Source organism: Pelophylax lessonae, assembly GCF_965119305.1.
Source record: "Pelophylax lessonae genome assembly, chromosome: 2".
In the NCBI taxonomy this organism is placed as follows: Eukaryota; Metazoa; Chordata; class Amphibia; order Anura; family Ranidae; genus Pelophylax; species Pelophylax lessonae.
In genome coordinates, this window is record NC_138769.1 from 108,565,338 (window position 1) to 108,578,149 (window position 12,812).

Here is a 12,812-nt window from a genome sequence, read left to right on the forward strand (position 1 = left end):
TGCATTTAACTTGTTAGCTGCCTTCAGCTGGCTTTAAGGAAGTTTAGCGTTGCTTGAAAAGAACTAAAGGTCTGCTAACAACCTGGTTGGGTCAACAGCCAGCACTCCCATAAAGATCTGCCTTCAACACTCCCAGAGCATAAGTGATGGGGGCTTTTAAAGGCTTCAGGAAGGTGGGCTGAATCTTGTGAAATACTTTGAAAATACAGTGCCTTGCAAATGTATTCAGCCCCCTTGAACTTTTCGACCTTTTGCCACATTTCAGGCTTCAAACATAAAGATATAAAACTGTAATTTTTTGTGAAGAATCAACAACAAGTGGGACACAATCATGAAGAACGAAATTTATTGGATATTTAAAACTTTTTTAACAAATAAAAAACTGAAAAATTGGGCGTGCAAACTACTTATTCAGCCCCCTTAAGTTAATACTTTGTAGTGCCACCTTTTGCTGCGATTACAGCTGTAAGTCGCTTGGGGTATGTCTCTATCAGTTTTGCACATTGAGAGACTGAAATTTTTGCCCATTCCTCCTTGCAAAACAGCACGAGCTCAGTGAGGTTGGATGGAGAGCGTTTGTGAACAGCAGTTTTAAGTTCTTTCCACAGATTCTCGATTGGATTCAGGTCTGGACTTTGACTTGGCCATTCTAACACCTGGATATGTTTATTTGTGAACCATTCCATTGTAGATTTTGCTTTATGTTTTGGATCATTGTCTTGTTGGAAGACAAATCTCCGTCCCAGTCTCAGGTCTTTTGCAAACTCCATCAGGTTTTCTTCCAGAATGGTCCTGTATTTGGCTCCATTCATCTTCCCATCAATTTTAACCATCTTCCCTGTCCCTGCTGAAGAAAAGCGGGCCCAAACCATGATGCTCCCACCACCATGTTTGACAAGGGGGATGGTGTGTCCTGGGTGATGAGCTGTGTTGCTTTTACGCCAAACATAACGTTTTGCATTGTTGCCAAAAAGTTTGATTTTGGTTTCATCTGACCAGAGCACCTTCTTCCACATGCTTGGTGTGTCCCCCAGGTGGCTTGTGGCAAACTTTAAACGACACTTTTTATGGATATCTTTAAGAAATGGTTTTCTTCTTGCCACTCTTCCATAAAGGCCAGATTTGTGCAGTATACGACTGATTGTTGTCCTATGGACAGAGTCTCCCACCTCAGCTGTAGATCTCGGCAGTTCATCCAGAGTGATCATGGGCCTCTTGGCTGCATCTCTGATCAGTCTTCTCCTTGTATGAGCTGAAAGTTTAGAGGGACGGCCAGGTCTTCGTAGATTTGCAGTGGTCTGATACTCCTTCCATTTCAATATTATCGCTTGCACAGTGCTCCTTGGGATGTTTAAAGCTTGGGAAATCTTTTTGTATCCAAATCTGGCTTTTAACTTCCCAACAACAGTATCTCGGACCTGCCTGGTGTGTTCCTTGTTCTTCATGATGCTCTCTGCACTTTAAACGGACCTCTGAGACTATCACAGTGCAGGTGCATTTATACAGAGACTTGATCACACACAGGTGGATTCTATTTATCATCATTAGTCATTTAGGTCAACATTGGATCATTCAGAGATCCTCACTGAACTTCTGGAGAGAGTTTGCTTCACTAAAAGTAAAGGGGCTGAATAATTTTGCACGCCCAATTTTTTCACTTTTTTATTTGTTAAAGTTTGAAATATCCAATAAATTTCATTCCACTTCATGATTGTGTCCCACTTGTTGATTCTTCACAAAAAAAATGACAGTTTTATATCTTTATGTTTGAAGCCTTAAATGTGGCAAAAGGTCGAAAAGTTAAAGGGGGGCGAATACTTTCGCAAGGCACTGTAGTTACAGTACACATTGTTGTTCAGACTTACGTTTGCAAGCCGATCTGTGTAAACTAGGCCTTACTGTGTAAATGCATTTATTGATTCATCAGTCATGTTTTCCTTTCTAGGATAACCAGAATCTGTTTGGTAGTAGTCTCATCGCTCTGAAAGATGACACTGATCTTAGCCAGGCTCTTTGCTTAGCAGTTTCTGTATCAGAAATTCTTCAAGCTAATCAGCATGAGGTTAGTAAATGCTACTCTTACGTGATAAATTTCCCTATATGAATGCAAGAAAAACTCATGCAGCTATTATGTATTTTGAAAACCGTTGTTCTGGATTAGATCAGAAATCATCCTGATGCCTGCTGTGCATAAAGGGCAAACTATTGGCAGTATAGACATGACACATTCTGTACAATATACTGTATAGACATGCTAGGTATAGTCCTGCCTGACTTTGTGTGTGTGTGTATACACATTTTTGTATAGCCTGAAAGAAAGAATATGCAAATAAAGCGTTGCATAGGGTGGATATAGGGAGGATGCATGAAGTTGAGAGCACTTGTGACATTAACCATTTCAATACAGGGCACTTTCACCCCCCTTCCTGCCCAGGCCAATTTTCAGCTTTTAGCGGTGTTGCATTTTGAATCACAATTGCGCGGTCATGTAACACTGTACCTAAACCAAATTTATGTCATTATTTTCCCACAAATAGAGCTTTCTTTTGGTGGTATTTGATCACCACAAGGTTTTTTCTTTTTAGCTTGTGAGAGAGAAGCAGCTGGTAAGTTATGCAGGATAGCAATATGTGGTTGGGAAAAGGGGAGCAATAGATGAGAGTAATGCATTTAAATGAATATCAGAAACTTCACAATGGTGGTGTTTTTGGAGTTTATTTCTTGTGATTCTTGGATCTTCATGTTGCAAGTTCAGCATGGGACTTCTTGCTGTTGATGAAGGGGGGCTTGTGTTCTATTCCTAGTTTAGGGTGCATCTCAAAAGCGTAAAGGTTTTTATGGGACCTTAGATGTGCCTCCGTGGGTATAATGAATTAATACAAATTCTATGTTTAAAAACATGACATTTTTATTTAAAAAATCTGACATATATGTAAAAAAGTTTTAAAAACATAATAATAATTCAGCCATCCAACGTGGTTACACGCCTGGCATTAAAATCAGTTTAATCGGGCCAAGGCATTTCGTGGTCAGAGCCTTGGATTTTATTAAAACATACTACAAAGAAATGCGTGGAACGAGTGGCAGTAAAGAGCCTGATAGGCCTGTTTGCAAATCCACACCTCCTAAATAGAAAATGTATAGTGTCCTACATACCAGGAGTGTGAGTGGAAAACCTGGAGGGAGAAAAAATGAGTGTTCCCATTATAATCCACAATGCTATTATGTATACTGAAATGTGTCAGGATAACATGCATCTTGAGCACCGACAAACCTCCCCCTAAAGGACTGGGCTGTTCCCCAGGGGCTTTACAGGCTCTTTACCACCACTCTTTCTACGCATTTGTTTGCAGTATGTTTTAATAAAATCCAAGGACCGGATGAAGCGGGTCTGCCCGTAAAACCCGTTTGCCCAATTAAACAGAGTTTATTGCCAGGAAAGTAACCACATTGGTTGGCCGACTTATTATGTTTTTAATAATGTTTTACATTTATTTGTGATTTTTTTTTTTTCAATAAAAAATGTCGTCATGTTTTTATACATAGAATTCTTATACCCTCTGAGGCACATCTAAAGTCCCATAAAAACTTTTACATTTTGAGATATTTTATTTAGGGTATGGGACCTCTGTACTGTAAAAATTATATGACTACCCCCACACACAAAATTTTAGTTTAGGGCACGTAAAGGGTTGGGTCAAGTGTTTGGTTTAGGGTTGTTATAGGAAATTCAGGGGCTTACTTTAGTCAGTATTGGTGGGGGGAGTTAAGTGATAAGGACTCTTTTAGGAGCAAGTGTACCTACTGGGGTTGGGTTGTGAATTGTGAGGGGTCAATTATAAGCTGGGGCTGTTTTTAGGGATACATTTGAGGGTTAAGGTTTTAAGTTCTTGTTTTGGGGATTGTTAGGGGTTCACACTGGTTATCTGCTCCAGGTCCCTCCTGCTCTGAAGACAAATGCATCGGATTGTATCTATCACTTCCAGTCTGATGTTAGGGAAGAGGGTAGGGTTTGTCTTCGCTCCTTTAGCCCTAAATCAGGGGTGATCAAAGGGTTAAGTGTGTCCTTAGGGGGTGCTTACTAGTTGTGGGGGGGGGGGGGTTGCACTGATTGAGGGAAGACAGAGATCTTGGTTCCTGCATAGCAGGAACACAAGATCTCCATCTTGTCCCCTTGCAAAACGGCGATCTTCCTTGTTTACATAGGCAGATTGCTGTCTGCCTCTCCCAGGGATGATCGTGGGTGGCCAGTGGACATGGGATCTGCCCAGATCTGTTGATTGACATCCCCGCTAGCCAATCATGGCACAATCCATCTAGTGGCTATTGAATGAAACCACGTACAGGTATGTCGTTTCCCGCAATAACGCCACTTTGCCTCAGTATATACACAGCGACTGGCTGGCAAGTGGTTAAAAAGAAAAGGAAACAATGCATGACCAGCTTTGAGATCAAACCTGTTATTTTGGTATGTTTTTGCTTTTCTTTCATTTGAATTACCTGGTTATTTTAGGAGGGAGTACGGTTCTTTGTGGTGGATTGCCGACCAGCAGAGCAGTACAATTCTGGCCACCTGTCTACTGCATTTCACTTGGACTCTGATCTCGTAAGTCATAACAATTGACACTTGTAATGTTTGTATTGTGGTTATAAATATGTGCATTTTCTAATCCTTTATGCATTGCTGAAAAAGCTAATTTCTCTTACGTCCTCCGACAGTCGCCGCCTCTTCATATTCGTCACATATGGGGTATTAGACTTTGCTCCGAAGGAGTAGCTAGGCAACAGAATATGTTAATAAAGCTTTTAACATATCCAACATATCCCACCCTCAAGGGGTGGTCCCCTCAGTCAATACCCTCCTACTTCCTGCAACCATATCTCAGTTTTAATGTCTAGCTTGTCAGGAGTGGCTGGCTCTCTCTGTGCTGGGACTTTATGTCCCAGACTCTTTCTTCTTTTTAATATTTTGTTTTGAGTTTTTCTCTCTACCTTTACTTAGCTGTTGTTTTATCAGCGTTAGTTAGTTCTTCGGACGAAGAGGATCATGCGGACTGGGTCTCGGGCTGATCCCCCTGGTCGCAGGTCGTGGGTCAGTGGCTTCCCAGTCTGCCATCGAGCGTTCAGCCAGGTAACGCTCCTGGCATAGTGAACGACCCATCCCTGTTCGTTGCAGGGATGCTTGGTGAGGTGGCTACCTCACTGGACGCTGTGCGGTTTCTTAACCCACGTTCGGAGCGTCTTGTATGCGACTCTCCCTGCCTCATGTGTAGCGGCTTGTTCGCCTGTGCGGGTCCCCCACACCGTGGTGAGGTAAGTGTATTTATGTGGGGACCTGTCTGTCTGGAGGGGTGTCAGTCTGGGACTGTGTAACCTGTCTCTATGCACACTGTTTGTCTCCCTATCTCTCGGCTGCATGCTGTGGGCTGCAAGGGGGGGGGGGGAGTTGTGTGGCACTATGAGTGTCAGCATGATCAGTGTGGAAAGCTGTGTGCTGTGGGGCATGTTTTATGGCATGTTTGGGCACTTACAGCGATCGCTGCGGCGATCGGTTCTGTTTTTTTACATACAGACATGTGTGCATTACTGCACTGTGGAGCGACGGTTTCGGCGCCAAAAGACGCCATTTTGCCTGCCCTCGCTCCGGCCGCATGTTTTACATGCATGGCGGCCATTTTCTTGTAGCCTCCATAGGTTTACATAGAGCGCCCTAGCAGCATCACTTCCTCTTCCCAGGAACACCGATCGAGGCAGCAGCAGCGGCGAGGGTCTCCTCAGGTTTTATCCTTCTGTTTCTTGCTATCCATTGCCTGTGTTCAGTTTACATATCCCTGTGGGGGTCTCATTGTGCTTAGTGTGACGCGGTGGGCTGCGCTTGCCGCGCTTGCTGAAAGGGGCAGTTAACCCTTGGTTGTCTGGCATTACAGGGGCAATGGATTCTCAGGAGGGCAAATTTCCTACAGTATTGGTGGAAAGCCAGGGGACCGCTGCTTCCCCCCCAGGGGGGGATTTAGCCACTATTGTGGCTGGCCTTGCTGCTCAGGTGCAAATGCTGGTGGCTGCTCAATCTACCAAAAGGCCCAGAGTTGTGCTCTCCTCTGATTCTGAGGGTGAAGGTGATGGGGCTGTTCTAGCTGGGGCTTCCCTATCGGGGTCCCGCTCCTCTCTTGATCTAGTGGGGTCTGAGGTGGAGGCTGAAGTTGAGGGGGTTGATAATTCTCCCCCTGGCTCGCCTGAAGAGCTTGCAATCATGGATGAGTTGATTGCTTCTATTAAGCAAACGCTACGTTTGCAGGACGAAGTGTGTCCCCCCGCTGCCTTGGCGGCTTATGGGACGCAGAGGAAACGCAGGACGCCACAGGTTTTCCACTGCAATGCTGATTTTCAGCGCGCTGTTAAGGATCAATGGCGCGATCTGCGCAAACCTTTTGCGGTACCAAGTAGATTCAAGCTGCGTTATCCTTTTTCACCTGCCACTGATGAAAGGTGGTGCGTGCCTCCACCAGTGGATCATGCGATTGCGGTTTTGAACAAGGCCACTGCGATTCCTGCAGAGGGTTCACCCATTTTCCGTGATGCCACAGATAGGAGACTGGAGTCTCTGGCCCGTCATACGTATTCTGTTACGGGTTCTATGCTTAAAGCTCTGTTTGCTTCTCTCATGGCGGCCCAGGCGATCGCAAGTTGGACGCAGATGCTTAGGCGCGTCTTGGTGGCCGACTCGGCCTCGCGGGCGACCCTGGATATGGTGGATCAGATCCACCAGGGTGTCATGTATCTGTGTGATGCGGACCTGGACCTGATTCCGTTGGCTGCACGGGTGCACAGTGTGGCGGTGTTGTCTCGCCGCCTGGTTTGGTTAAAATGTTGGTCGGTGGACCAATCTTCGCGTAAGACCTTAGCCAATCTGCCTTATGATGGGTCTCGCCTTTTTGGGGAGTCCCTGGATGTGTTGATTAAGGGAATCACCGGGGGTAAGAGCACTCTCTTGCCCCATTTCCCCAAGGCTAAGGGGGCTTCTGGGAAGAAGCATGCTAATTTTCGGCCCCCTCAGGGGTCCTTTCGTGCCTTTCGGCCGCACTACAAGGGCAAGCCGTTCAAAGGTCAAGGCTCTCAGAAGAAGCCCTGGTCTGGTAAGCAGAAGTCCGGCCAATCCGGACCTGCAGCCCATAACAGTTCGGCCTGAAGGGGCGCCCTCACCCAGTTTTGGGGTGGGGGGACGCTTGCTCGGTTTTCTTTAGCCCTGGTTGGCCCGTGTGCGGGACAGATGGGTTCAGGAAATCGTTCGGTCTGGTTACAAGATCGAGTTTCTCTCTCGGCCGGAGAGCAGATTTTTTCCTTCAAATCTTCAACTGTCTCCGGAGCGCCTGCGGGACCTACACCTGGCGGTGCAGGACCTGAGGGCTCAGGGAGTGGTGGTTCCGGTGCCTCATCGGGACAGATTTCGGGGGTTTTATTCAAACCTGTTCACCGTGCCCAGGAAGGAGGGCAAGGTTCGTCCGATTCTGGACTTGAAGGCTCTGAACTGCTCTGTGCGGGTTCGCAAGTTCCGCATGGAATCCCTGCGGTCGGTGGTGGCTGCCCTGGTTCCGGGGGAATTCATGGCCTCCATCGATTTGAAGGATGCGTATCTTCACATCCCCATCTTCGAGGGTCACCAGAGGTACCTTCGATTTGCCATTGCGGAGGATCACTACCAGTTCGTGGCGTTGCCTTTTGGCCTCGCCTCGGCTCCGCGGGTCTTCACCAAGGTGCTTGCACCAGTTCTGGCATTTCTGTCCTGGGGTATCTGGACGACATTCTGGTTCGGTCTGCGACCAGCCAGGGTCTGGAGCAGGACCTGTCTGTCACGATGCAAACTCTGCAGGAGTTTGGTTGGACGATAAATTTTCCAAAGTCGGCACTGAGTCCGTCTGTTCGTCTTCCCTACCTGGGAATGATTTTGGACTCGGTGCAGGCGAAGGTCTTCCTGCCGGACGACAAACTCAGAACTCTTCAGGAGGAAGTCAGGTCCCTCCGGGATGTTCCGCAATCGTCTCTACGGACGTGCATGAGATGTCTGGGATTGATGGTCTCGGCCTTCGAGGCGATTCCCTTCGCCCAGTTTCACACGCGGGGTCTCCAAGCGGAGATCCTGTCCAAGTGGGACGGGCGACCTCAATCTCTGGATCTTCAGATCTCGTTGAGTCATCGCACCAGAAAAGACCTTCTGTGGTGGCTCCAGTCCCCGATGGTGTCCGGGGGCAAGTCGTTTCGTCCTATCTCGTGGACGGTAATCACCACGGATGCCAGCCTGTCGGGCTGGGGTGGTGTTCTGGGCGTTCTGTCCGCCCAGGGAACTTGGTCGGAGGGGGAGTCCTCCCTTCCGATCAACATTCTGGAATTGCGTGCGATAAGTCTCTGTCTTCGTCGCTGGACGGACCGGCTGCAGGGCTGCCCGGTTCGGGTGCAGACGGACAATGCCACGGCGGTGGCCTACATCAACCACCAAGGGGGCACCAGGAGTGCCCGAGCGGCTCGGGAAGTGGCCGACATTCTGTCTTGGGCCGAGACTCATGTCCCGGCGATAACGGCGGTTCACATTCCGGGGGTGGAGAACTGGCAGGCGGACTATCTGAGTCGCCAGACCCTGGATCAGGGGGAATGGTCTCTCCACCCGGCTGTCTTCCAGATGTTGTGCGCGAAGTGGGGTCTTCCAGATGTGGACCTGTTCGCGTCACGTCTCAACAACAAGGTGAGGAGGTTCGTGGCACAGACGCGCGACCCTCGGGCAGACGCGTCGGACGCGTTAGTGGCCCCGTGGCATCAGTACAGACTGATGTATGCGTTTCCACCGATCCAGTTGCTGTCCAGGTTCCTTCGCAGTTTTCAATCGGAACGCAACACGGTGATTCTTGTGGCACCGGACTGGCCTCGCCGGTCCTGGTACGCAGACCTCGTGAATCTGGCGGTCGACGCCCCGTGGCGTCTGCCTCTTCGAGACGATCTACTGTCTCAAGGACCGATATACCATCCTGCTTTACAGTCGCTGGCTTTGACGGCCTGGCTGTTGAAACCGAGGTCCTGAAGGAGAGGGGTCTCTCTCCGGAGGTCGTTCATACTTTGATCAACGCGAGGAAGTCTTCCTCTGGGAAGGTTTACTACCGTACTTGGAAGGCCTATTTTGCCTGGTGTGAGTCCAGGGGGTTTTCACCCCGCACGTACTCGGTGTCCCGTGTGCTGTCTTTCCTTCAAGCGGGTGTTGATCAGCGCTTGGCGCTGGCTACGATAAAGGGTCAGGTGTCTGCTCTGGCCGTTCTGTTTCAACGTCCCGTGGCATCCAACCTTTTGGTTGGCACCTTTATTCAGGGTGTGCGGCATCTGGTTCCTCCTAGGAGGGGTCCTCTGCCCCCTTGGGACTTGAATCTCGTGCTATCTGTGTTACAACGTGCTCCTTTTGAACAGATCAGGGAGATCTCGTTGTCTATGTTATCCAAAAAGGTCGCCTTTTTGGTGGCGATCACTTCGGCTCGCAGAGTGTCGGAACTGGCGGCTTTGTCCTGCAAGTCTCCGTACTTGGTTATTCATTTGGATAAGGTGGTCTTGCGACCTACTCCTTCCTTTCTTCCGAAACGTGTTTCGGAATTCCATCTTAATGAGGACATTGTCTTGCCTTCGTTGTGCACGAAGCCTAAACATCCACAGGAGGTGAGATTGCACTCTTTGGATGTTGTTCGGGCGATCAGGGTTTACCTTCGATCGACTGAGTCTTTTCGTAAAACGGACTCCTTGTTTGTTCTTCCAGAGGGTCCTCGGAAGGGCATGGCGGCTTCGGCCTCTACCATCGCTAAATGGATCAGACAGACCATTGAACAGGCCTATGCCTTGCAGGGGAAGGTTCCCCCTGTGCCTGTGAAGGCGCACTCTACTAGATCTCTGAGTACGTCTTGGGCCTGTCGTCATGGGGCTTCTGTAGCCCAGGTGTGTAAGGCGGCGACTTGGTCGACCGTGCACACTTTCACAAAATTCTACAAAGTAGATGTTCGGGCATCGGCGGATGCTTCCTTTGGCGCAAGGTTCTTAGTGCGGCTGTTCCCTAGGGTCCCTTGTTGGGGACTCCTGGCTGTTGGGATAAGTTTTGTATCCCCTGGTTTTTGCCTTTTCCTGGGTTGTTGCTCCTGTTGAGCACTTGTTTTTTGCTGTTGCCCAGCTGGTTTCCTTCCTTTGGTAAGGTTCCTTTCTTGATGTGGAAACTGCGTTGCCTTTCGGCGCGGATGTGTTTCCCACCCCTCATGTTTGCACTGCTTTGGGACGTCCCCATATGTGACGAATATGAAGAGGCGGCGACTGTCGGAGGACGTAAGAGAAAACGGAATTTTTGTAAAATCTTACCTGTAAAATTCCTTTCTCTGAGTCCTCCGACAGTCGCCGCCCCCGCCCCTCTTTTGGGGTTTGGTTGTATACTCTACTGCTATTCCACTAAAACTGAGATATGGTTGCAGGAAGTAGGAGGGTATTGACTGAGGGGACCACCCCTTGAGGGTGGGATATGTTGGATATGTTAAAAGCTTTATTAACATATTCTGTTGCCTAGCTACTCCTTCGGAGCAAAGTCTAATACCCCATATGTGACGAATATGAAGAGGCGGCGACTGTCGGAGGACTCAGAGAAAGGAATTTTACAGGTAAGATTTTACAAAAATTCCGTTATCTTAATTAGGGATAGGCTGAACAACCCCCTGTTCAGTTCGCAGCAGGACTCTCGAACAGGAGCAATGTTCTAACCTGAATGGCGAACCCCACTGAAGTCTATGGGAGCCGAACAGGAAAAAAGTGCCCATTTTGAAAGCTTATATACAAGTAGTTGACCATAAAAGAGTACGGGGGTCTGGGTACTGCATAAAGTGCAACAAATAAAGATTAAACATTCCTTTAAATATAGTGCCTAGGGGGACCCCTTAGTCTGCCCCTGTAATGTGGTGCATCTGTAGCATGTATGGATCATGATGCAGCAAAAAATTAAATTTCTATAGAAAAAAAAACGAGTCATGTCACATTTAAAATGATTCACGGTCACAATTGCCGCCACCTGGCTTTTGAAAAAATAAAGAAAAAAAATGGCATGGATACCCACCATCCCCCACCCCCCCCCCTCCAGTCCATTCCGCTTGTTACCCCCCCCCCCTCCTTTTCCTGATCTGCCAGGCTGCATGCCCAGATAAGGAGCTGCTATGGATTTTGGTGGGGGACCCCACGTCTTTGGGTCTGGTATGGATTCCCAGCCCCGCTCCTTAACAACCAGCTTACAAGCTTTGCCCATTCAGGCCACAGAATGCACTGTGCATTACAGGGTGTTCTGCCGGCGAACAGCCTGGAAATTCAGGTGGTCGGCGAACAGGCAAATGTTTGGCCCGAACTAATGCTCGGACCAAACCATTCACCCATCCATAATCTTAATCCTACCGTACTGTACAATTTAACATTATAGCTCGGAGTACAGTACAAGACACAGGAATTGATTATTAGACCATGGGTTATCCCATATTCCACTACATTCAGGTGATTAAACACTATCAAAAACTTTGCTGGGCCCTCCTCTCAGCGTTTCTATATACAGTGCATTGCGAAAGTATTCTGCCCCCTTGAACTTTTCGACCTTTTGCCACATTTAAGGCTTCAAACATAAAGATATAAAACTGTAATTTTTTTTGGGAAGAATCAACAGCAAGTGGGACACAATCATGAAGTGGAATGAAATGTATTGGATATTTCAAACTTTGTTAACAAATAAAAAACTGAAAAATTGGGCGTGCAAAATTATTCAGCCCCTTTACTTTCAGTGCAGCAAACTCTCTCCAGAAGTTCAGTGAGGATCTCTGAATGATCCAATGTTGACCTAAATGACTAATGATGATAAATAGAATCCACCTGTGTGTAATCAAGTCTCCGTATAAATGCACCTGCACTGTGATAGTCTCAGAGGTCCGTTTAAAGCGCAGAGAGCATCATGAAAAACAAGGAACACACCAGGCAGGTCCGAGATACTGTTGTTGGGAAGTTAAAAGCCAGATTTGGATACAAAAAGATTTCCCAAGCTTTAAACATCCCAAGGAGCACTGTGCAAGCGATAATATTGAAATGGAAGGAGTATCAGACCACTGCAAATCTACGAAGACCTGGCCGTCCCTCTAAACTTTCAGCTCATACAAGGAGAAGACTGATCAGAGATGCAGCCAAGAGGCCCATGATCACTCTGGATGAACTGCAGAGATCTACAGCTGAGGTGGGAGACTCTGTCCATAGGAGAACAATCAGTCGTATACTGCACAAATCTGGCCTTTATGGAAGAGTGGCAAGAAAGCCATTTCTTAAAGATATCCATAAAAAGTGACGTTTTAAAGTTTGCCACAAGCCACCTGGGAGACACACCAAACATGTGGAAGAAGGTGCTCTGGTCAGATGAAACCAAAATCGAACTTTTGGCAACAATGCAAAACATTATGTTTGGCATAAAAGCAATACAGTTCATTACCCTAAACACACCATCCCCACTGTCAAACATGGTGTTGGCAGCATCATGGTTTGGGCCTGCTTTTTTTCAGCACGGACAGGGAAGATGGTTAAAATTGATGGGAAGATGGATGGAGCCAAATACAGGACCATTCTGGAAGAAAACCTGATGGAATCTTCAAAAGACCTGAGACTGGGACGGAGATTTGTCTTCCAACAAGACAATGATCCAAAACATAAAGCAAAATCTACAATGGAATGGTTCACAAATAAACATATCCAGGTGTGGATATGAATGGCCAAGTCAAAGTCCAGACCTGAAT

General features: G+C 47.5%; 1 protein-coding gene across 2 annotated transcripts in view; it reads left to right on the plus strand.

The window, feature by feature from the left end:
* Nucleotides 1-12,812, plus strand: part of TBC1D23 (TBC1 domain family member 23) — a 111,184-nt gene that overhangs the window by 69,895 nt on the left and 28,477 nt on the right. For both annotated transcript variants that reach the window (XM_082245039.1, XM_082245038.1), the window contains exons 9-10: nucleotides 1,946-2,062; nucleotides 4,514-4,606. In XM_082245039.1, the coding sequence (XP_082101165.1) occupies nucleotides 1,946-2,062; nucleotides 4,514-4,606 (210 nt within the window). The remainder of the gene's footprint in view (nucleotides 1-1,945; nucleotides 2,063-4,513; nucleotides 4,607-12,812) is intronic.